The sequence below is a fragment of the Diuraphis noxia genome, unplaced genomic scaffold (genome assembly GCF_037042655.1).
Source record: "Diuraphis noxia isolate RWA-SAM2 unplaced genomic scaffold, SU_Dnox_SAM2 contig0001, whole genome shotgun sequence".
Lineage (NCBI taxonomy): Eukaryota > Metazoa > Arthropoda > Insecta > Hemiptera > Aphididae > Diuraphis > Diuraphis noxia.
Genome location: NW_028301711.1, coordinates 105753991 through 105776483, shown reverse-complemented (window position 1 = coordinate 105776483; position 22493 = coordinate 105753991). Strand labels below are relative to the sequence as shown.

The 22493-nt window shown below is 34.3% G+C and overlaps 3 protein-coding genes and 1 pseudogene across 4 annotated transcripts; 1 reads left to right on the top strand and 3 right to left on the bottom strand.

Moving 5' to 3' along the window:
* Nucleotides 1–349: 349 nt before the first annotated feature.
* Nucleotides 350–1621, top strand: LOC149063129 (uncharacterized). The gene has a single exon (XM_089215523.1). The coding sequence runs from the start codon at nt 350–352 to the stop codon at nt 1619–1621; it is 1272 nt and encodes a 423-aa protein (XP_089071649.1).
* A 101-nt stretch (nt 1622–1722) lies between these two features.
* LOC149063128 (uncharacterized) lies at nt 1723–2428 on the bottom strand (annotated as a pseudogene). The gene is made up of 2 exons (XR_016189627.1): nt 1916–2428; nt 1723–1856 (listed from the first exon to the last, which is right to left on the bottom strand). The product of XR_016189627.1 is annotated as an uncharacterized LOC149063128 (transcript).
* A 234-nt stretch (nt 2429–2662) lies between these two features.
* On the bottom strand, nt 2663–3546 carry LOC149063127 (uncharacterized). Its single transcript, XM_089216246.1, has 4 exons — nt 3236–3546; nt 3068–3166; nt 2916–3005; nt 2663–2861 (listed from the first exon to the last, which is right to left on the bottom strand). Exons 1-4 carry the CDS (start codon nt 3530–3532, stop codon nt 2790–2792), a joined length of 558 nt encoding a protein of 185 aa, XP_089072372.1. The 5' UTR covers nt 3533–3546; the 3' UTR covers nt 2663–2789.
* A 497-nt stretch (nt 3547–4043) lies between these two features.
* On the bottom strand, nt 4044–5699 carry LOC149063126 (uncharacterized). The gene has a single exon (XM_089216245.1). The coding sequence runs from the start codon at nt 5697–5699 to the stop codon at nt 4113–4115; it is 1587 nt and encodes a 528-aa protein (XP_089072371.1). The 3' UTR covers nt 4044–4112.
* Nucleotides 5700–22493: the final 16794 nt, after the last annotated feature.

Here is a 22493-nt window from a genome sequence, read left to right as displayed (position 1 = left end):
CCAGACTATACACGAGTTTTTCCCTTCTTCACCGCCTGGACATAAAATCATAGAAGTCCCAAAACATTTAGTTTTCTACCGGCTTAATTCTTCGTCTATAAGTAAAGTGAATATAGTACTAAGAGATAAAGATAATAATTTGATCAATTTAAGAGGGGAGCCAATCACAGTTCGTATACAAATTAAACATTAAAATGGCTATTAAGTTCAACAGCTATATAAAAAGAAATGCTATCAAGAGTCGCTACAGTTCTACTAACAAGATTAATACGTCGAGACGTACGCCGATTGTAAAGAAACTAACAAAGAACAATCTATCATTTCTACGGTCTTTAAAAGTTCTATAATCATGGATGACATGTATTTGGATGTGGCCGGCGGATATGAAGATGAATGCAAAATAACTCAAATGCAGTACCACTCTTTCCTCCCCTATTCTTCAACAGCTTTATCCAATAACGACGAAATTAGAATATCCATTCAAAATATGGACGCTTACACTCTCCCCTGCGAGAGCTATCTCTATATTGAAGGTAAATTAAATATACCGGCAGATATTGCATCATATGCGAACGAAATTAATGCGAACAAAATTAATTTTACAAATAATGGTTTGGCGTTTTTGTTTTCTGAAATCCGGTATGAAATTAACGGTGTTGAAATACAAAAATTAAAATCTCCTGGAATATCATCGAGTCTTAAAGGGTTTTGCTCACACACACCGAATGAATTAAACAATCTAAAAAATGCTGCTTGGGACGTAGAAATGAATGTCAGTGAAAATAAAAATTTCACGTTAAATAACAAATTTGCTGGTTGTATCCCGCTCAAATACTTGTTAGGATTTTGTGAAGATTATAAAAAAATACTACTCAACTGCAACCAACAAATCATTTTAAACAGATCGTCTACGGACTCTGATGCGTTGTACGTTTCCGAGACCACTGCGAATGACAATAAAGAAAAACTCAAAAAAGTAGTGATTGAGCTGAGTAAAATTATTTGGAAGATGCCGGTTATCAGGGTGAGTGACAAAGAAAAAATAAAACTATTAAAAGTATTAGACTCTCGTAAACAACTTTCGTGTGCGTTCAGAAATTGGGACTTGTGCGAATATCCGGTTCTCCCTCAGAACACTTCTCATTCGTGGACGGTTAAATCGAGCAGTTTGCTCGAGAAACCCAGATTTGCATTAATTGGCTTTCAAACAGATCGAAAAAATAATTTATTTAATCCGTCTGGACGATTCGATCACTGTTACCTGAAAAACCTTAAAATACATCTAAATTCTGAGGTGTATCCATACGAAGATTTCCGTTCAGATTTCACAAACAACGTTACGGCCATTTTATATAAAGCATATACAGATTTCCAAAAATCATACTACGATAGAGAATATAGTGAGCCTCTACTGTCAAAAACCATTTTTGAACAATACGTACCAATCATAGTCGTAGATTTATCACGACAAAACGACAACGTAAAATCGTCGACTGTTGATTTACGCATCGAGTTCGAAACAGGCAAAGCCATTCCAGCGAAGACTGCAGCTTATTGTCTCATTTTACACGATAAAATTATAACTTATAACCCTTTTAATGGCGATGTAAGGAAATTGTAAATAGTTTGTAAATAAAAATACTTTTTTTAAACATCACGTTGTTTTTTATTATCATCGACCAAAGCCACAATAAAAATGTAAGTATAAAATATTACATTTTTTTTTTTTTTTATTAATGTACCAAAGTCACAATAAAATATTACATAATTAATTATTTTCCAAAACTCAATCTACGGCTTGCTATTTCCCTTTCACGTGCTACGAATGCTCTTGTCTTAGGTCTGCTGACTTCAGGCTAAAAAAAAAATGTTTTTGTTTAGTATAAAATAATATGCAAAAATATGTTTGTATTACCTCAATTTTTGCCGAATAAGATAACCAGCCTCTTGCTAATTGTTTGAGTGCTTTGATTTTCAAATCTGCTATTAAGCAAGTACCTGCGACTGGAATACATTCTTTCAGTTTCCTAACTTCGATGCGGTTCAAATAATCTTCAACATCGGTTATGGCTGTATCTTTAGATAACGGCATTTCCTTTCCGAGAAACATTGAAATCTTACATGCCTGATCCAATGCAGTGGGCCGTGTGTACATTGTTTTCATCTGAATAACTTCTTCAATGGCACCACTAACTGTAAGATCCTTGCAACATTCCCTTTTGTCAACTGCACATTCTGGTCTTGAAGCAAACATTTGATTGACAGTATGTTGTTGCCGTTGCATTCTTCGATTGACATCAATTTAAACTCCTCTAACAGTAAATGTGATGGTAGTGAAAAATTGATGTTTTTAAGTAATACATTAAGCGATTCATATAAGTCCACACTCATTTTTACACATTGCATGTTACTTGTAATACATACAACACAATTTAACAAGAAATCCTGATCTAGACCTATATTTATAAAAATATTATCGTCCACGAAAAAAGTCGAACAGTCGATAAGTTGACTAGCCATTATGATGGATCAAACGCACAAAATTGTCACTTCTTGAAGAGCGGGTTACGACTGACTTGTCCTATGCTCGTGTCACACGTTTTATGCAATGCTGCCGTGTGGAGCGGGGATTAATCCCTACTCTATCCTTTATGGTGGGGATATGTATAACGAAATGAATAACACACATGTTATGATATAAAGAATATTTATTATCATCATTAATAAGATATTATTAAATAAAAAATTAATTTCGTATTCCTCTGAGTTGATTGAGACTTGCCGTCTGTTTAGTCAAACAAAGATGGGAGGGATGGTGAAAATCTGTTAAAGTAAGTCGGCCCATCGTTCTCGTCAACAGCCTGTAATAAAAATTTATCAATATCCGTTTATCAAGTAAATAATGTGTGTATTACCATAGGTTTGATTTTCCGAATTGGTGCCCTCGTTGGTAAACTTGAACGTGTTGAAAAGTATTCTCGAAACCCCCTTTCCTCGTCAGCACCCTAAAAATAAAATGACGGTTAACTCGAGAAAAATATTTTTTTTTTTTTAATTTTTAAGTTACCAGTGACTGTGATAAATCGTTTTCGTCATGTATAATCGACGGTGACAAAATTGAGTATCTTGGTGGCGATATGTCAACGTTAAAAGCTTCCGTTTTATTCTGTAATAAAAATAAGTAATCATGATACGAAAATTTTAACTATCGAAATATTTAAATAAATTTTCATACATTTATAGAGTTATTCAGCTTTTCCATCCATTTGATTGTCAGCTGTTCAGTTGCGAGTAATTTTATCTGATGTATGAAACTCTGTTTGTTTTTCGGTATATGGCTTGTGATTAATTCGGAATGAATTCCTTTTGTTATTGAAACTACTTCTTCAAGTTTCGCTGATTTATCAACATTAAAATCGGTTTTAAGGTAGTCGGTTATTTGATCGATTTGATTTAAAATAATAGGTCGTGTGATGGCGATTTTCATTGTTATGGTTTCAAGAATTGTGCTCTCTAAAACTTGAATTGTCATAAGATCTCTTCGATTTAATATAGTTCTACATCCGTCTATTTTTTTAGACTTGTTATGGATTTTACACACAACACAAAATAAAATGTACGCACCAATTGAAGATTAAAATAATGAATGTATTTTTATTAAAATTGGTAGTAAAAATCTTAAGTATAGCTACAAATTGTTAATCGGACACTGGTTATTCTACGACTGTCTGACTCCCCTGTGTGTTGTCGTGACGGTGCTCCGTCTCACATAAAGAAAACCCTTATTCAGCGGTTCCCACGGTAGCAACGTCGTACGACACACACTCTGCATTATCGTTGTAATAAAATATGTGTTAATATATGTTAATAACATATATAGATATATAAAACTAAAATATGTACCATTCAGGGGTTCTTAACACCCCCCAGACTAAATGAGACACGGGGGTCCAATGACCACAGTGTTTCACTCAAATTAAAAGTTTCTGTAAAGTTTCGAATTTTCTGTTATTTGGGGGTCAGCTCAGTTTGACAATAAAATAATAAAAATAATAAAAAAAAAAATAATAAAAGAAAATAATTTATACTTGGATATCCTGAATACCATTAGATTATTCTGCTTCTGGTATTTCAGGGTTGTATAGTTTTGTGACATTTTTTCTTAATCTAAGACCTAATATACTAGTTGTTAATATTGTTAGTATTACAATAATATAAATGAAAATAACATGAATGTTAATATTAAAAATTAATGAAGGTTCAGCCAATGTATGTGAAAGTTTATTTAACTCAACTGCTTTATTAGTTAGTTGGTTCAAATTTTGAATTAGGATTTTATTTGTAAGGTTTTGAGGAATAATTGTTTTGACTTTATCTGTCAATGTGTGTAACAGTTCATTCCTAGAATTTACTGGTATAATGTCTGAATGAACTTCCCTACTAGGTTTGTTATTAGAAAATAATATAGAGTTTCTGAGATTGATTTTACAAGATGGGGGTATAGTTATTCTGCCCACGCCCTCAATTTCTATCTTGGAATTTCTTATTGGATTTGTGCAAGTGACGGTACCTACTTCCAGTTGGGTGTAATAGATCCATGAATTAGTTTGCACCAACTGATGCCATATAGGGGTTTTTAAGGAAATGAATTTGAACTTGCAATTGTCTGGATTAAATTGGTTATTCACTAGTAATGAAACTACACATACATCCGATTCTGCACAATGTTGGATATGTTGATTACCTCTACAAACTCTATAGGGATTTAATGTTATACATTCTCCCCATTTTACGTTATCTAAAACAATAAAATTCTCATTGTCACTGCTTACACCTAAATAATCTATTTCAGGGTCAACTAAGAAAATATTTTGTTCACTGTGGATTATAGGTAAAGGTATCGGGTGGTATATATTGTATTCTTCACTGGAAATTAGTGGAATTTCTATTACATAGATAAGATAGTTGTCTTTAAAGAATATAGTTTTTTCAGAGATTCGGAGAATATCATTAAGAGATTCTGTATTTACTTCCAATGGAAAAGTATTTCCAATCGGCAAGTCTGCCTTAATTTCAAGAAGTTCTTTAATAATATGCTGTGGGGTAAAGACACTAGTGTGAATTTTTCCATCTAAGGCTGTGTTTATTATAGAGATAAGGTTCTGTGTTTCATAAGCGTACTTATTTAATACTAGTTCAAATAGTAATGATTGTTCTAATACTTTGGTTCTGAACGCCAATTTATTAAGGTTTTGGATAGTAGTATTTGCTTGTGCTTGTAGGTACTGGAGGTTTTGTTCTACCTTTTGTTGTTGAAGTTCTAATTGTTGTGTAGAGTGATTTACTTCTGCTTGTAGGAACCTGATTTTCTCTGGAATATTGTTTTTGCTAAGTACTTTGCTTCTGTTTAGTTCTGTTATTTGATTTATAATGAATTCAACATCAATCTTTGAGCATACACCGTACAGAACGTTGGCCACACGCCTGAAGGTTTGCCCCAATCCCCGTCGAACTTTATTACCATCATTACCAATTGCTAACATTAGACTTCTGTGATTAGCTTCGATCTCGTTTAAATATGGCAAAGTCGCTCTAGAAAATTGTTGTATAAACAGAGAGCAAATCTCCTCAATTTCCACACTACCAAATCTGTTGTTCATATTTTTACAAATGGTCGTAGTTGCTTCATAGTGAGCCATGATGACATGGTATTTTGAAATTAATAATTGTACATTTAAGGAGATTACCAATTCCCAATTAACATGTGACAATCTGGCTACTCCATTTGACTCATAATAGATCCCTTGTTGGTTCTTGAATGACGTTAGATTGAATACTTGGTAATGATTTTTATGGTCCAAATCATTGATAGAAGGTTCTGTGATGCTTATTGAAATTAGGCTGAGTCTGAAACATAGTTATGTTCTTTCATGAATTTGTTTTAAAAGGTTCCGGTGTACCTTTACAGGTTTGTTTCTCTTAAGTATCGTAACATTTGGTGAATCTGGTTGGATATCTACTATGGGGTAAGGACCTAACCATTTTGGAGCTAGTTTTCCCTTACGGGCCTTGTCTTGTATTAGGACTCTATCCCCTTCAGCAAGATTTAAAGGTGCTATTGATTTATCATAACGCTCTTTAGATTTGTGTTTGCTTTCCAATAGCTCTGCTCTCGCTAATTTATGAGCTTCCTGCAGTTGTTTCTTCATCTCAAAGTGATAATCCTCATAGTTGTATTGAGGTTCTGGGTCTCGAGTGAATGAATGAGGAACTGTTATTTCATTACCATAAACTAATTGATATGGTTGAAATTTGGTTGCTGTATGTACGGTCGAATTATGACAGAACATCGCGAATGGAACATAAGTGTCCCAATATTGAGGATCTTTGTCAACAAAACTTCGTAAGTAATCCCCTAATGTTCTGTGGCTACGCTCTAGAGAGCCATTGCTTTGAGGATGATATGGTGTGGTTGAAGTTTGTTTGATCTTTAGGAGTTGACATACTTCTCTGAATACGTGGCTCAGAAATTACGTTCCACAGTCTGTGACAAGACTTTTCGGAAGTCCATGTAAGCACACAAATTGGGTTACAAAATGGTATGCTACCGTGTTTGCTTCATGATTTATCATGGGGACTGCCCATGCAAATTTAGAAAGGTCATCTTGAAGAGTTAAGATGAATATATTTCCTTTATGAGATTTAGGAAATGGTCCTACAATATCCATGAAAATTTTCTCAAAGGGTCTGGAAGCGGTTGTGGTAATAACCATTGGTTCTTTTACTGATCGATTTGGTATTTTCTGACGTTGGCAAGTTTCGCAGGAAAGGATATATGTTTTGATCATCTGTCTCATTCCCTTCCAGTGATGTTGTTGTAATATTCTTTGATATGTCCGATTTATTCCTTGATGTCCCCCCAAAGGAGTTTCGTGGAATTCTCGAATGATTCGTAACTGGTTTTCTTCCGTTAACCGTTCTTGTGTCACGATTTGTATTTCTATTTCCGAATTTCGGAACGTGTAGTATAACATGCTCCGGACGGTTTCCCATTTAATGCCGTCCCGATCTATCACTAAACGCGGACAAGCAAGTCGCATGACTTTCCGCTCTTGGCAAATTTTCTTGAGATTCTGAAGACTTTGAAAAATATCTGCGCAGGTCGGCTTTTGCCAGAACTTTTCTTTAGTAATGAGGAAGAATATGTTTCTGTCTGCTATTTCTAGTGATGCTACCTCGGTAACCTTTTTCTGTAGTCTACGTAGCTGTGCTAGGTTGCCAAATTTTCTTCTCATTTGTACGGCTATTCCGTGTGTCATCTCGAAATCCGCCGAAACGCCACATACCAAGGAAATGTTATGATCCATTTCGAATATATTCCCTGATACTTCGCTAATCTTTTTAGTTGGTTTCTTAAGACTGGAATCTGCTTGCAGAAATTCCTGATAATTTTCGGAAATTTGTATTTCTCCCGAAGAACTAGCTTGATGAGTGTTTTGAGCATTCGGAGTATCGGAAGTTTCTGATGGTTCTGAATTGTCTGGATATTTTGAATTCTCTGCAGCTTTCGAGGATCTGGTGACGACTTGATTTATTCGACTTAAAGCATCTGCATTTGTGTTATTAGCGCCAGGTTTGTAATGAATGGTGTATTGGTGTTCCTCCAATTTTAAACGCCACCGCGTTAGCCGTGAACCTGGGTCCTTTAGGTTGAACAGCCACACCAATGCCCGATGGTCTGTTATAATGTTGAACTGTTGGCCAAAAAGGTACGGCCGAAAAGTTTTAACTCCCCATACTATGCTTGCTAATTCTTTTTCGGTCGTATTGTAGTTTATTTCAGCTTTATTCAATGTTCTGGATGCATAAGCAATTGGTAGGTCCTTCCCAATGGGTCCCTGAGAAAGTACACAACCAATTGCGTAGTTGCTGGCGTCACAGGTAAGATTGAACGGTCTAGTGAAATCTGGGTACTGAAGGATCGGATAATTTATTAGAAGGGTTTTCAGTTTTTCGAATGACTGTTGACATAGATCACTCCACTTTAATGGCTCATCCCTTTTTAGTAACGAAGTTAGTGGTTTAGCTATCTGTCCATAATTTTGAATGAAACGTCTATAATACCCAGAGAGTCCCAAGAACGATTTAATACATTTTACGTTTTAGGGTATTGGAAAATTCTGAACACACTCAACCAATTTCGAGTCAGGCTTAACGCCTTCGTCAGTAATTTGATGTCCTAAATAAGTGACCTCTTTCCTCAGAAATTCGCATTTCAAGGGCTGTAGTTTTAAATTGAATTGTCTAAGCCTTTCCAAAATTTCTGTAAGTTTTTGTGAATGATCTGGGAGGTCCTTAGCATAAATAATGATGTCATCAAGATATACTAATGCTTTTAACCCATTCAGGCCTGAGAGTACTTTGTTCATCATCTTCTGGAATGTTCCGGGGGCACCTTTTAGACCAAACGGCATCCGCAAAAATTCGAAATGGCCTTTATCCGTGGAGAAGGCTGTCTTTTCGCGGTCTGCCGGGTTCATTGGTACCTGATGATATCCTTGAGCTAAATCGAGCGGACTATAGTATTTGGACTTTCCTAATTGGTCCAGGATGTCCGTAATATTGGGAAGTGGAAAAGCATCCCCCACTGTAACTTGATTGAGTCGTCGAAAATCAACGCATACTCGATATTTTTCAACACCGTTAACATCCGGTTTATTTGGAACAACCAAAAGAGTCGCGTTCCATGGAGAATCACTAGGAGCAATTACACCTTCTCGTTCTAAAATCTCCATTTGTTCTGTTATTTCTTGCCGATGTCGCTGGGGTAATCGGTATGGTTTTTCATGAATTGGATGAACGGCTCCAGAAGTTTTGATTTCGTGAGTCACGGTGTTTGTCGCAGTGATTTTATCCCCTTCCAATTGAAACACATCAAAGTATTCCTCACAAATGGTAAGCAATGAAGATTTTTCTTCGGAGTTTAAATGATCTGTTCGTAGGGCTGAGGTAAGCGAGAAATTCTGTTTCCATCAACACAAGGTTCCGTATTATCTGAGATTTGTGATAAGTGCAAATTAGCTTCGTTGAAATCTTCATGCTCGAGTTGCTCTAGCTCAGGAATTTGAAGTTGAACTTGACTGTCTGTTGGATTAATAAGTGGAACGTATATAAGATGATTTCTTACTGTGGTGACACAATTTCCACAGGTGATGGCATTCGTAATGCTTTGACTAGAAATTAAAATAGTTGAATCCTCTGTTTTGTTGGGAGCTGGAATGGCAACGAGAGTTTGTGTTCTTGGTAGTATTGTTAAGTTACAAAGAGGAGGAAGGATTAATTCTTTTGACTGGTAGTTGATTATGGTTCCTTGTCCGATAATAAATGGTTTGCCTAAGATTCCTTCATTTGGTACTGGGAAATCGGATTTAACCACTTCGAATTCAACACGTCTTCGTTCACCTCCAATTTGAAGTTCGATAGTGACGGATCCTAGAGTCATCACAAAAGTATCTGTTATTCCCTTGAGTTCGTACACGGTATGGTCGTATACCATTACTTCATCGCGCAATGCTGAGAGTTTGATTAAATTTAAGTCACTGCCAGAGTCAATTAAAAATTTGGGATCTGTTGGAATGGTCTGAGGGCTTTGACACTGTACATGATCTTGTTCAATTTTCTGACGAGCTGTATTATTTTAGATAGTCCTGCGAATGAGATTGCGACTGTTTTCATGCTTCCTACCTAGCGCCCGCCGTCGGCTCCCGACTGTGAAGAGTTTTTCGAGTTTTGTGAGGTAGTCGATGTAGATTCTGCGGATCGCTTTGAAGTCACGTATTTTAATTTCCTACACTCCTCCTTGGTGTGACCTGGTTTCTTGCAATAACGGCAAGTAATCGTACTAACGGTCGCTTTTTGGGGATTCTGATGTTTTTGAACATTATTGGGCTTAGCTTGGAGAGACCTGCAGTCTCTGGCCCAATGTCCCATTTTCCCACAATGGAAACAAGGAGTACTAGGTTTCTTTGTGTGCGTTTTTCCATTGTTTTGTTTGACAGAAGATTCATAAAAACGCTTGGACTCGTCGAGTGATTTTCTCACCCTTTCCTCTTCTCGTGCAGCTTGAATCGCTTTTTCAAGGGTTGGTGGATTTCGGGCCTTAATGAAATCTTTCAATTTTCCCAATCCTTCTATAAAAACTTGAATGGTCTGAGCTTTCAAACTGTCCTCCAATGCTGTGGCGACTTCTACAGATTTTCCGTTGGTTTCCTGTTCTAGTATGAGGGTCTGTAAGGACTCAATTCTCGAAGAATATGACATGACGTCCTCATCACTTTTCTGCTTACTTGAATAGAGTTCTAAATATAGATGTGTCGTGGTTCGCTGAGGTTCTAATGACGTTTTTAATGTATCTTTGAGTTCGGTCCAGGATTGAATCGAACGGAATTTTACGGCGGCCCGGGCCTTTCCCGTAAGCCGGATAATAATGCCTTGGAGTAGTCGCTGCTTAGCTTTCTCATTGGCACACATAATTGCGAATTCACATTGTTCTAGGAACAGCTCAAGATCCTCTTGGTTCGCCCCACTGAATGTCGCTGGTAATAGTTTTAAGGCTGCTTCTAGCCCTAAGGTGTCTACGGTTTTGCCTGACTGCGATAGAAGTTGTTGTGGGTTGTTCTGTGTTGATGTATTTGTTACTAGATTTTCGGCTGGTTGAGAATTTCCTGCTTCGGAATTTAATGGTTGTAGAATGGATTCGTCGTCGGTCATCACAATGGTCTGATCTAGAATATTTGTTTGCAAGGTATGGTTCGTATGAACAAGCATGCTATCTACGGCAGCTATTGTTTGGTTAACGTTTTGCAATAACGTCTCGTTAGATTCTATAACTTCAATGCTCTGGTTTATAAAAAGATTATCCCCCGAAATTTCTGCAACGGGTCGTTCAGATTCTGGAAATTGTGGATTTGAAAACCTAACAGGAAGACTGAGACGTGGAGCAGGGACAGGGTCCTCGAAAGTTTCCTCACTATCTTCCAATTCAGGGGTAGGGGACCTACTATTATTATCTACTGTGTCACTCATCAACTAAGTATTAAGCAGTAATGATCTATGCCAAAAAAAAAACTATATAGTACTGTTGCTAAACAGTTAAAATAGATTATTAAGTGTTATCACTAGTGGTTTTTATGACAATAATAAAAAAAAAATAATAATAAAAAAAAATTCGATAACTAATTTAAATTGTTAGTATGTTAGTAAATGTTCTGTTACTCACAACACCGCAAACTGCATTGACGCCGCCATGAGTGTTGCCGTTGGAAGTGTGTAAATGAATCTGCTTGGCTCTCAGTGAAAAGAATCATAAACGACGTAAATCCTCTTCGACAGCTCTTGTGGAATGGACGTTCGCTTGCCCCGAAACAGCTGGCGCGGGGACCACTACAGGTAGTGGGTTTCGAATATTGCTCCGTTATTGTTGATTGTTATTGTAAACAATGTTATCAATCTTCTTATCAAGTTTGATAACTCTTATCAATATTGATAACAATGTCGATTTTGACTATCGATTTCGATTCTGACTATCGATTTCGATTTTGACTATCGATTTCGATTTTGACTATCGATTTCGATTTTTACTATCGATTTCGATTGTGGTGTCTTACCGATTGCTTGAACTGGTCCGACCGATGCCGGGTTCGGGCGGCGCACTAATGCCACGCCCAAGAATTTGCTGACGCCGATATTAATAATAATAAAAAGAATATTATTTACGTATTTTTCCGGAATTTTCGGTAGAATGTCTGAATGTTAAAGGTCTGAAGTGTCTGGGTTGATCCGAGTGTTTGAATTTTCTGCGAGTCGTATTTGGTTACACGGACGCAGTGCACGATCTACTTAGCTATTTAAACACTTAAAAAGATTTTTTTTTACTTTAAGCGTAAAACCGGAATCTACGGATCCTACCGCTGCCACCAAAAATGTTATGGATTTTACACACAACACAAAATAAAATGTACGCACCAATTGAAGATTAAAATAATGAATGTATTTTTATTACAAATTGTTAATCGAACACTGGTTATTCTACGACTGTCTGACTCCCCTGTGTGTTGTCGTGACGATGCTCCGTCTCACATAAAGAAAACCCTTATTCAGCGGTTCCCACGGTAGCAACGTCGTACGACACACACTCTGCATTATCGTTGTAATAAAATATGTGTTAATATATGTTAATAACATATATAGATAAATAAAACTAAAATATGTACCATTCAGGGGTTCTTAACAGACTCCATGACCAAAATATGCTCTCCCTTATATACCATACTCGTGAGCAATACAAATTCATCTTCCAAAAAAATAATTTTTTTATAACGTACAGTAGTACGCTGCGCGCCGCCCGTATATCTAATATCTATTGTATTTCAGTACATAATAATATAGGCTATAGTGCGGCCAGCGAAACTAGAAGCTTGACGGTTACGCGCCTTAGTGGCCGTTATCGTGTAGACCAGGGGTTCTAAATATTTTGGTTGTTTCTGCAGCTACGCGATCTTTTTTTCGAAATGAATATAGTGAATATGTTATTTTTTTTATAGGTTGTAGTTCGGCTCATGAAAAGTGGTTCTCATTCTATTGTAAATAATCAGTAAAATGCGGTGCTACGTAGTCTTGTGATTACAGTTTACGATACGTATTATAATTCAAATACAATTTGGGGGGAAATATACAATACCCTACAACGTTGGGTACAACGTATAATGGTCAACTATTGTGTGACCGATGCATGCCGAACACCTATAGATTTTAATATAGACCTCTAATTATTAAACCATCCGTTGTATGACCTTTATGTTAGTCACTGGACATCTTTGCTTCGTGTTACATGTATTTTGTGTGTGCTGGTTGTTATAATTTGAACTGTCTTGATTGTTGACTAATAATATTGTAACGTGGTCGGGGGAACGACCAGTTAAATATAAGATATCCAGTGAGAGTCGTAGGACTCTATAGATATAATTACCGTAGCCAGGGGTAGATATATATATATATATAACAGGATCTTAAATATATTTAAATAACTAGGATTCCGTTTCAGTTATCATTAAGTTTTATTATAGATTAAACACTTACAAATAATAATACTCACAAGCTATATAAATTATATTCTATCCAACTATCTGACTGTATCGTAGTTATACGGAGTTCGATGTTTGTTGAGTGTTGAGGTCTAAGGTACACAGTGAACTAACTTACTTCATACATGGTGTGTATTGACCATAGGTCTTACAGTTATGAGTGTGTGTTAATATTATTGTATTGGTCAGCAGTTCATCGTACATAATGTTAAGTGTGTAGACGTGTAGTACATATATATATATTTAGGTATCATGTAAAATATTATAATTGTTACAATATTGTTGACAGCTTTTATGACAAGGGAGAATTTCCAACAAGTGCAAAAATTTTAGCAGCATTGCGAGAAAAAACTGATTACCGGGGGTCGAAATCATCGTCAAGTCGTTTAGTCGTATGATTTTGGAACAATGATAGTTGAATATAATAATTATTATTAATAACAATGTAAACAAACGCTATTTTGGATAATAATAATTTATAATATGACTTGTCCCCTTCCGCATAACGATGTTTTGACTTGTCCTCTAACGCATTTGGAAATAATTTGATAACAAATGGTCACATGCAAACGACAGTTAAAAAATACGTCCCTGGGAAGGGTGGGTAGTCTGCTATCCTGTGAATAAGTGTTTAGGGATAACTTTTTAATTGGTAAGTGACGGGGGCGTGATTTCCGCAGCAAGTCTAAATAAAATGGCATCATGCGGCAACGGTATGCTAAACTATCGCGTTACAAAATTATTTAAAATCAACCACCCAACCTACAGCTATAAAAAATACGTCCCTGGAAAGGGTGGGTAGTCTGCTATCCGGTAAACTTTATAAGAAAGATAACACTTGCGATTGTTGGTGAGGAGAAGCTCGTGATAGTTTAGCATACCGTTGCAGCATGATGCCATTTTATTTAGACTTGCTGCGGAAATCACGCCCCCGTCACTTACCAATTAAAAAGTTATCCCTAAACACTTATTCACAGGATAGCAGACTACCCACCCTTTCCAGGGACGTATTTTTTTGGATGATTGGTGTAGTTGTGGGTTTTCATCAACATATCTTTGAGAACTTTCTGAATGGCCATGTTAAATATTGAGTTATTCCAAAGTCAGTTCTATTTGTTACACCCTGTATGTGTTTTTAATTTTTCTTTTATTTACATAATATTTAATTAATATATTTATATTATATTTTTGTTGGTTTAGTTCCCGTGGAACACGAATATGGTGACCTTGGCGATCCGCCAATACTTAAAATTGAAAGTATTAAAAGGATTACAGTAAAAAACGAAAAAGAAAAGATATATCATAATGAAGTAAGTTTATTTCTTTTACAAATTGGAATAAAAACTAAATAATTAATAAATTATTATAATATCTTTAGAAAATAATAGCATATATATTATATATGCAGAGGAATAAGAGAATTGTGTGAGATGGGGCATCATATATATGTAGATGTTGAATTAATTGATTTATATTTTAAAAAAAATGGCATTAATAACGTAAATGTATTAAAATATTTGAATAATTGTATGTCATACATTCAAGATAAAATATGTAGTAATAATAAAATATTATTACCTGCAAATTCTAAAATTCATGATGACGTTGTTAACATCATAAAGCAAAATAATTTCTATAATAATTATATTATTAAAAAAGATATTATCATTACAAAAATGTTGTGTAACAAAAAACATTTAAATAAAGCGAAAAAAAAAAAATCATGATTTTAAAAAACAAGTTCTGGATGTCATAGAAAGCCAACGTTTGTTTTATACCATTTCATTTGAAAATAAGTAAGTTTATTATACATTGATAGATACATTTTTTCATATTTTAAAAATCTATTATTTACAGGAAGCAAATGCCAAATGAAATATCCGAAGATGCACTAGTTATAAATTTTAATGTGCAAAACTTTAATCTATTAAAAGAATACAAAAAATTTAAAGTTATTCCTGCTATTTTGTTTTTAAAGTTCCAAGATTTTAGCGACAATTATTTATTTATTAAAAATAAAACCATAAATGTACACAAAATAATGACGAGCACAAAGATAACTGATTATTTTTTGTCATTTAATGAATAGTAAGAACATTTTTTATATTATACATTTTTATAAATTTTTAATTATTTACACATTTATTTACAATTCTTTACAGTAAACAGAATCCAGAATTTGGTGGTTTAATTCATGATGCATTTGACCAATTAATATTATGTGCAAAGTTCAATGTAATTTATAATTATATTGATAAATATCACGATATTGAATGTATATTTACAGAATATGGATATCAAATATATAAATATGAATATTATTATGATTTTATGAATATCGTCTCAAAACTTGAAAATATCGAAAACCATTTAAACATTGATTATAATATGATTGTGTAAGCATCAAAAAAAAAAATTAATTTTCATTTTAATTTCAAATAGTTTTTAAATATATACATAACATTATGCTTACAGAATGGATGAACTTAAATTCAATTTTAAGTATGTTGATGTCGGCGACCATTTAAAAAAAATTATATTTGACAAAATAAATAATTTTACATTTTGTGAAATAATAATAATTTCAGTATTGCAATGGTTGACCGAAAATAAATACAATAATATTTTAACTGTAAGTTATAAACATTGATTAATATGACATGATATTCGTATGCGTTGTCTCCGTTTCACAAGTACATAACATACCAAATTTACTATGTTACGCATTCGTTAATCGGAGACATCACATACGGGTATCACGTCCTCTTAAATTAAATATATACAAAATTAATAATAGTAATAATAATTAAAATTTTAAAAAATTTCAGATGAAATCATTAATTGAACATGTTTTGACCTTCACAAAAATTATAAAAATAAATTACCACCCTCAAAATTCTCAGTCATTAATTAAAAAATCTACTTTTCTTCTTCTAAAAAAAAAATCATTGATAGTTTCAGGCCCACTTCTAAATCCCCCTATAACTATTTCCTAATTAGCAATACAACATCCAAAATTCATCATGTCTACAATACCATTCTTTATAAAACCATCATAAATATTCCGATTTCTCTTTTTCAATTATATTCTCTTCACTACAATAACCCTATTAACATTAACGTCTCTATCTTAAAAAAACAAACTTCTTTTCTCAAACAAAATCTAACTACAATTCTTCAAAATCACCTTAACACTAATTTACATTCATTCACATCAGATTTCCGAACTCACCTTGAAATGTATAAAGACAATATAAATAAAATTATTAAATACATAACAATCAATGGCTTAATACCCTCCAAAAACAATGATTTAACCTGCCTCATAAATACCCCTCAATTAATTGTGAAAAAGAAAAAAACATCATTTTATCCAAGGTATACTTAAAGTTTTAATTTTCAACTGATTTACCTCATTATGTGTTATATTTTTTTTTTGTTACAGGGACAATGTTCAAAAAATATTTATGAACCCAAATTTCAACTACTTCAAAATTCTCAAATAATTTATTTACATTTTATCATTAAAATTTATTTACATTTTACAATAAGTAATATAAGTTAACCTGCCTATTTGTAAAAATTTAATAAAAATATTGACAAGTAATTTGATATTGATAAGGTTTCTATTATATTCATGGCGTTCGTATTAATTTTTTATTGTAAAAAAGGGGGGTCGAAAAACAAATATTAACCGAGATATCAACCAATGAACAATGCATAACCAAAAGTCGGATCACCTCGCTATTAGTGCCGTTGGATTCGGGGCAAAGTGGTTTATAAAATACGACTAAAAAAACGGCTCGGATCGCCCAAAATACAAGTATTCCTGCCAAAAAACACGAAAACCATTGGGTGATAACCATTGATTTCCACGTTGAATCCAGTGGCGTAACTTGGAGTCAATATTGGGGGGGGGGGGGCAAGCAGTAAGTAAAACTAAAAATGCTTATTACTATTAATAAATAAAATAATACTTAAAACTCAATTAAAGACGTACCTATTTTTTATAGCTGTAGGTTGGGTGGTTGATTTTAAATAATTTTTTAACGCGATAGTTTAGCATACCGTTGCCACATGATGCCAGATACTCGGACTTGCTGCGGTAATCGTCTCCTCATCGCCAACCAGCCCAAATGTTATCCCTAAAAACTTATTCACAGGATAGCACAGTACCTACACTTTACAGGGACGTATTTTTTATAGCTGTAGGGTGGATGGTTATTTTTTAATAATTTTGCAAAGCTATAATTTAACATACGATTGCCCATGATTGGACTTTTTTGAAAAATTTAGCTCATTGTGCATTGTTCAAAATGTTACGAAGTCCTCGACGGTTGGATCGTCGTTGGTATCGACTAATAGTTCCCATTGACCTCTTAGTGGGGCATCCATTTTTTTTTGAAATAAGTATAATAATATTGGGTCCCATTGGTCAACAGCATACTTCTGGGTTTTTAATGCTCCGACTGATTCGGTAATGGTGTTCAATAATTGTCGTATTGATTTTGAGTCACCTAGTATGGCCTTTTGAGCTGTCCAAAGCTGGTCGAAGTGGTCGTGTGCTATTGTGCGCCTATTTGAGTACCGCTTGTCTAAAATATTCAATGCGAGTTCGTAATTCTCATCACTGAGCATTAGATTGTTTATAAGTTTTAACGGTTCACCTTCTAAGTACGCCTTTAAATAACTAAACTTAATGACCGGTCTAAAAACTTCATTATTATGTACTAGTACATCGAACTGGTTGCGGAAACTCGTATATTCTTTTTGGTCGCCATTGAAGTGAGGTACTGGCAATTTTTCTACTGGAATATTGATTTGAGGAACTTTTTTCTCCATAAACGTTTGGTTCAAACTAGCCTCGGCAATTGACTCTGGTAAATGCTCATCTGCGAGGATTTTACAACCAATATATTTCTCTTCAAATTCAGCACGTTCTTTTTCTGTGTCTATTCCGTCTGGTCCGCTTGCGCCGCCTTTACACTGCTGACGTATAACGACTGTAAGATGCGTTTCAAACTCGTTAGATATGCTTTCTAACGACGCGTACATTATTTTGAATTTTGATCTCGCTGTCTTCGATTGGTCTTTTGTAAGCGCTTCACCGGCGTCATACACGCGTTGTACTTTTTTCTGAAGACCAACCAAACGTTCTTTTGACTCTTCGTATACACCCATTGCAGTGGTGTTAGACAAAATTCAAATAATAATAATAATCTGATAAATTGTTATATAGGTATATAGTATTATTTATAAATTACTAACGAAGTCGATGACCTACTAACGAATTATAAATACAACGACGGTGACGTCGCGCGAGCGTACTTTTATCTCCGCGACAAGACGCTAATCGCTTATTATGTCGTGTAGGTCCAAAGTCCACGACGACTTTTTCTCACACGGCGATAACGTAATAAGGTCGCTGCACCAATAACTTATTATATAACTTAAATTTAAATTTAATTATTATATTATGTGTGTCATACGTTTTAACTTACGGAAATATATTTTTTTTTTTTTTTTTACCGCGGTCACTGTTCAATCTCTTAGGAACATCCTAGGTACGAAGGACCATGTAAATGATCGGAGGTAGGAGTGGACTGTATAATCGGTATGTAAGATCAAAAGGATAAATAATGGTGCAACAACTTATGTTTGCCACGGTGTCACCGGGTGCTACTATTCAAATAAAAATTATAATAATAACTAATACTTTAGGTGAAGTAGGGGGCACAATAGTGCTGGCCAGCGGAGGGCAATAATTAATACAATAAATAATAATAATGTTAGGTAAAAACTAATTACGGTATAAACACAATAATAACAAAATATATGTATATAAAAACCGTGTTGGGCGACAGCAGTCCGCTGGACAATCAACGGCTCAAGGTATGGTTGGTGGACGGTACTGGTAGTGATGACGGTATATGTTCAGAATGATACACAAAACGATGACGGTAACAATGGCTATGAACGGTCGGTCGGTAGTTAACGTGGTGAGTCGGACGGTAGGCCGAACGGTAGGCCGAACGGTACTGGTCATAGGTGCCGGGCGGCCTGCATACTGCAGCAACGCATTTGCCGATATGAACCGGGACGCCGTATAACTGCTTCACGTTCCGAACATTTTCTGACTGCCCAAACTTATTTCCACTGTTGCGTTATAGTAGGGAATTTGTCTACGCTGACCAAACCCTACAGACCATTATCTGTTGAACTATCAGGGGTGGCTCTAGCCTCCCACCCCCAAAAGCTGTATTTCTAAACAATTGTATACTGTTAAAAACAAAATTACCGAAAAAAATCATCGTCATTTTCTGAAAATGTCTGAAAAAATCCTAATCACGTCTCTGGAGCCGCCCCTGTCAACTGTGCGGCTATACTATACCAACTAACCTACTGTCTACTGTATACTGTATACTGTACTATCTACATTTTTTACTTTCATAAGACTACATCAGGTACATACTCAGAAACGATATATAAAAACATATAAATCCCGACTCATGATAATATACCAAATAAATCATTTTATACTAATGTACTATTTTTAATAATTTTTAAATTTTGTTTGTAAATATAAGTAATAATACTTAGTAAGAAATATTTACTTGAAATAGCTAATTTGTAATAATAATAATTGTTTATAAAAATAAAAACAATCAATTGACTAGGTAGGTAGGTACCTAATTTCTTTATAATTTTTGTAATATACTTTTACATATTACATCAAATAATAGTCAAAATGATAATTTTTACTTAATCAAAATGCGTCTAGACCACTACAGCTTTTACAAAGAAAAAATATATTTTGAAGACTTAGGGTGTAAAGATGTTATAATATTTTCATTTATTACCTAGTCAAATAATGAATTAAAAAAAATGTATATAAAAATAATAACCAAAGCTCACTTTTCGAAAGTGATAAATTCCTGGTTTTAAAAAAGTACAATAAATTATATTATTTCATAGTATGCTATTGAAAAATCATATAAATATTAGCAATCTTAACTATGTCTACCAACTAACAGACAGACAGTGGATAACTCTAATTTGTAGTTTAGAAAAAGTGGTTGGTAGTAGGTACATATTTACATATATCACCATTAATTATAAGAGTTTGTAGTGGGTACAGCATATTATGTATAGTACATTTGATCATAACCGTTAGTTCTGAGTCCTAGACACCTTATCTCAACACAAGACTACTGTTGACGGCTTGACGCCAAATAGTATCGGCATAATTTAATATACGTATATAATTTAATATATCGTATGTACGCGCGCTCCGGTTACGAGCCGTCGCCGATTGACACACACACACACACTCGCGCTCACCTGTCGTTATCTTTATATACTTATTTTTGTTTAATTATATTTGTGTATTGTGAATTATTATATAATATTATGCAGATTAAGCGCTATCACACGCCACCTGATCGGCTGGCGACTATTATTTAGCACGGCCGCCGTAATTCGTCAGTCTCGTTCGTACACCGTATTGTGGTTATTGCTTACGCGGACCATATATTGTCGTGGACGCGAATCGCCACTTCCCTTTTTTATATTATATTGTGCAAGGCACGAATCGCCACTTTTTTATATTATATTGTGCAAGGCGCGAATCACCAATTATATTGTGCAAGGCGCGAATCGCCACTTTTTTATATTATATTTGTGTGCACTAATCGCCACATTTATATTATTATTGTATTATAGGCGCTAATCGCCGCCTTTTTTTATTATTATTGTTATATTTGTGTGTGCGGAATTATTTATATAGGCATAGGTAGCAGCTGGCCAGCCGAGCACCGACAAATTTGTGAGTTTTATTATTATATTGAATTATTATACATTATATTATTCGATTATTTAGCTGTATAATATTATATTTCTATTGGTTGTGCCGAACCAGCAATTTTATTTATTATATTTTATATTGTTGAGCCACAAGGGCTATATTATTGTTATATTTTACAGTTTTATTTGTTGGGCCTAAAGGGCCATAATTTATTATTGATTATTGCTTTATTATACTATACATATATTTACCAAATCTCTACTGAGTTACCATATTTGTTATAGAGTTACCTGTGTCCCTAGATTTAAGCACACACCCATACATATACACACATACACACATCACCCCCATACTAGCACTCACGGGTTTAGCTCGGCGAACCTGTCCACTTCCTGTTGAGTGCTATACCTATATACACATTAACACAGTTCGGTCGGTGTGTGAGTGAAGCGCACGAAGTAATTAGGTAACCGGGCGCGCGTATTGGGATCACCCGAGTTGCGTCCCGTAAAAAAGGTATACACGAATTGCGTCCCAAAAAATACAGGACGCAATTCGTATATTTAAATCAGGGGTTCTTAAATAACTAACAAAAATAAATAACAGTTATAAATATAATATAAGTCAATCAAATATAATAAACAAGTAAATAAACGTTAAATCGCTTAAATCCAATACAAATTAATATAGTCCATAATATAGGTAATAAATAAGTTAATTAATAAATAATAATAATAATGTAGTCAATAAAAATGTCAGTCAAAAATTAGGTTTATATTTATTAGATAAGCTTTTTACAAAATCTAACCTTGTTATTTTATTTTCATTTAATTTTTTGATTTGATTTTCAAAAAATAAAATATTGTTTCGGCGCGGTTTCCTATATTGACGTACAGAAATTAGCGAACTTCTTATTAACATAACACTATCGGTTTGCATTATCTTTAAAACATCTAAAAATATATAAATATTTGGATGGGAACTATTAAAAAAACTATTAAATTTTTTATGAAAAGACTCGCACGCGTTTGTCGTTCGCTGTAAACTTGAACTCTTTTCTGCCCATATTGATGGAGGGAAAAGTGATTCTTCTGAAATATAATTATTGACTAAATAGTCAGCGAAATCTACAACTATAGAATCAACTGGTTGTATTTCTGATAATTCAAATGAAAAAAAATCACCAACTTCCTCTGGACTCAAAAACGATAATCCAAAAATATATGATAGATAGTTGCCAACGTCTCCATTCAACCCATATTCTTTAGCTAAGCCCAGTTCTTGCATCTTTCGCCACCACGATTGTCCTAGGTGAAACCTGCACCCTTTTATAAGTGTTTCTGGCCAAATTTTCTGAATTGCCTTATGAATAGAAACTTCAAAGTCAACATAAATTATATCAATTTTAAATTCTGGACACACTTTTGAGCATTCTAAATCAATAGCTTTAAATGCTTCAGAGTAAGTAATTGTTTGTTTATATTTTAATAAAAAATATACTAAAGGAACGTAATAATTGTTAAAAAGGCCGTGAACTGTAAATAATT

What these genes read in the sequence shown, in the direction of transcription:
- LOC149063129 (XM_089215523.1), top strand. Translation starts at nt 350, where the DNA reads ATGGATGACATGTATTTGGATGTGGCCGGCGGATATGAAGATGAATGC.
- LOC149063127 (XM_089216246.1), bottom strand. Translation starts at nt 3,532, where the DNA reads ATGACAATTCAAGTTTTAGAGAGCACAATTCTTGAAACCATAACAATG. An exon ending in AGCTGAATAACTCTATAAAT is followed by an intron (nt 3,167 to 3,235) that starts GTATGAAAATTT and finishes TTTTTATTACAG; the next exon opens with AATAAAACGGAAGCTTTTAA. An exon ending in TTCGGAAAATCAAACCTATG is followed by an intron (nt 2,862 to 2,915) that starts GTAATACACACA and finishes TTTTTATTACAG; the next exon opens with GCTGTTGACGAGAACGATGG.
- LOC149063126 (XM_089216245.1), bottom strand. Translation starts at nt 5,699, where the DNA reads ATGGCTCACTATGAAGCAACTACGACCATTTGTAAAAATATGAACAAC.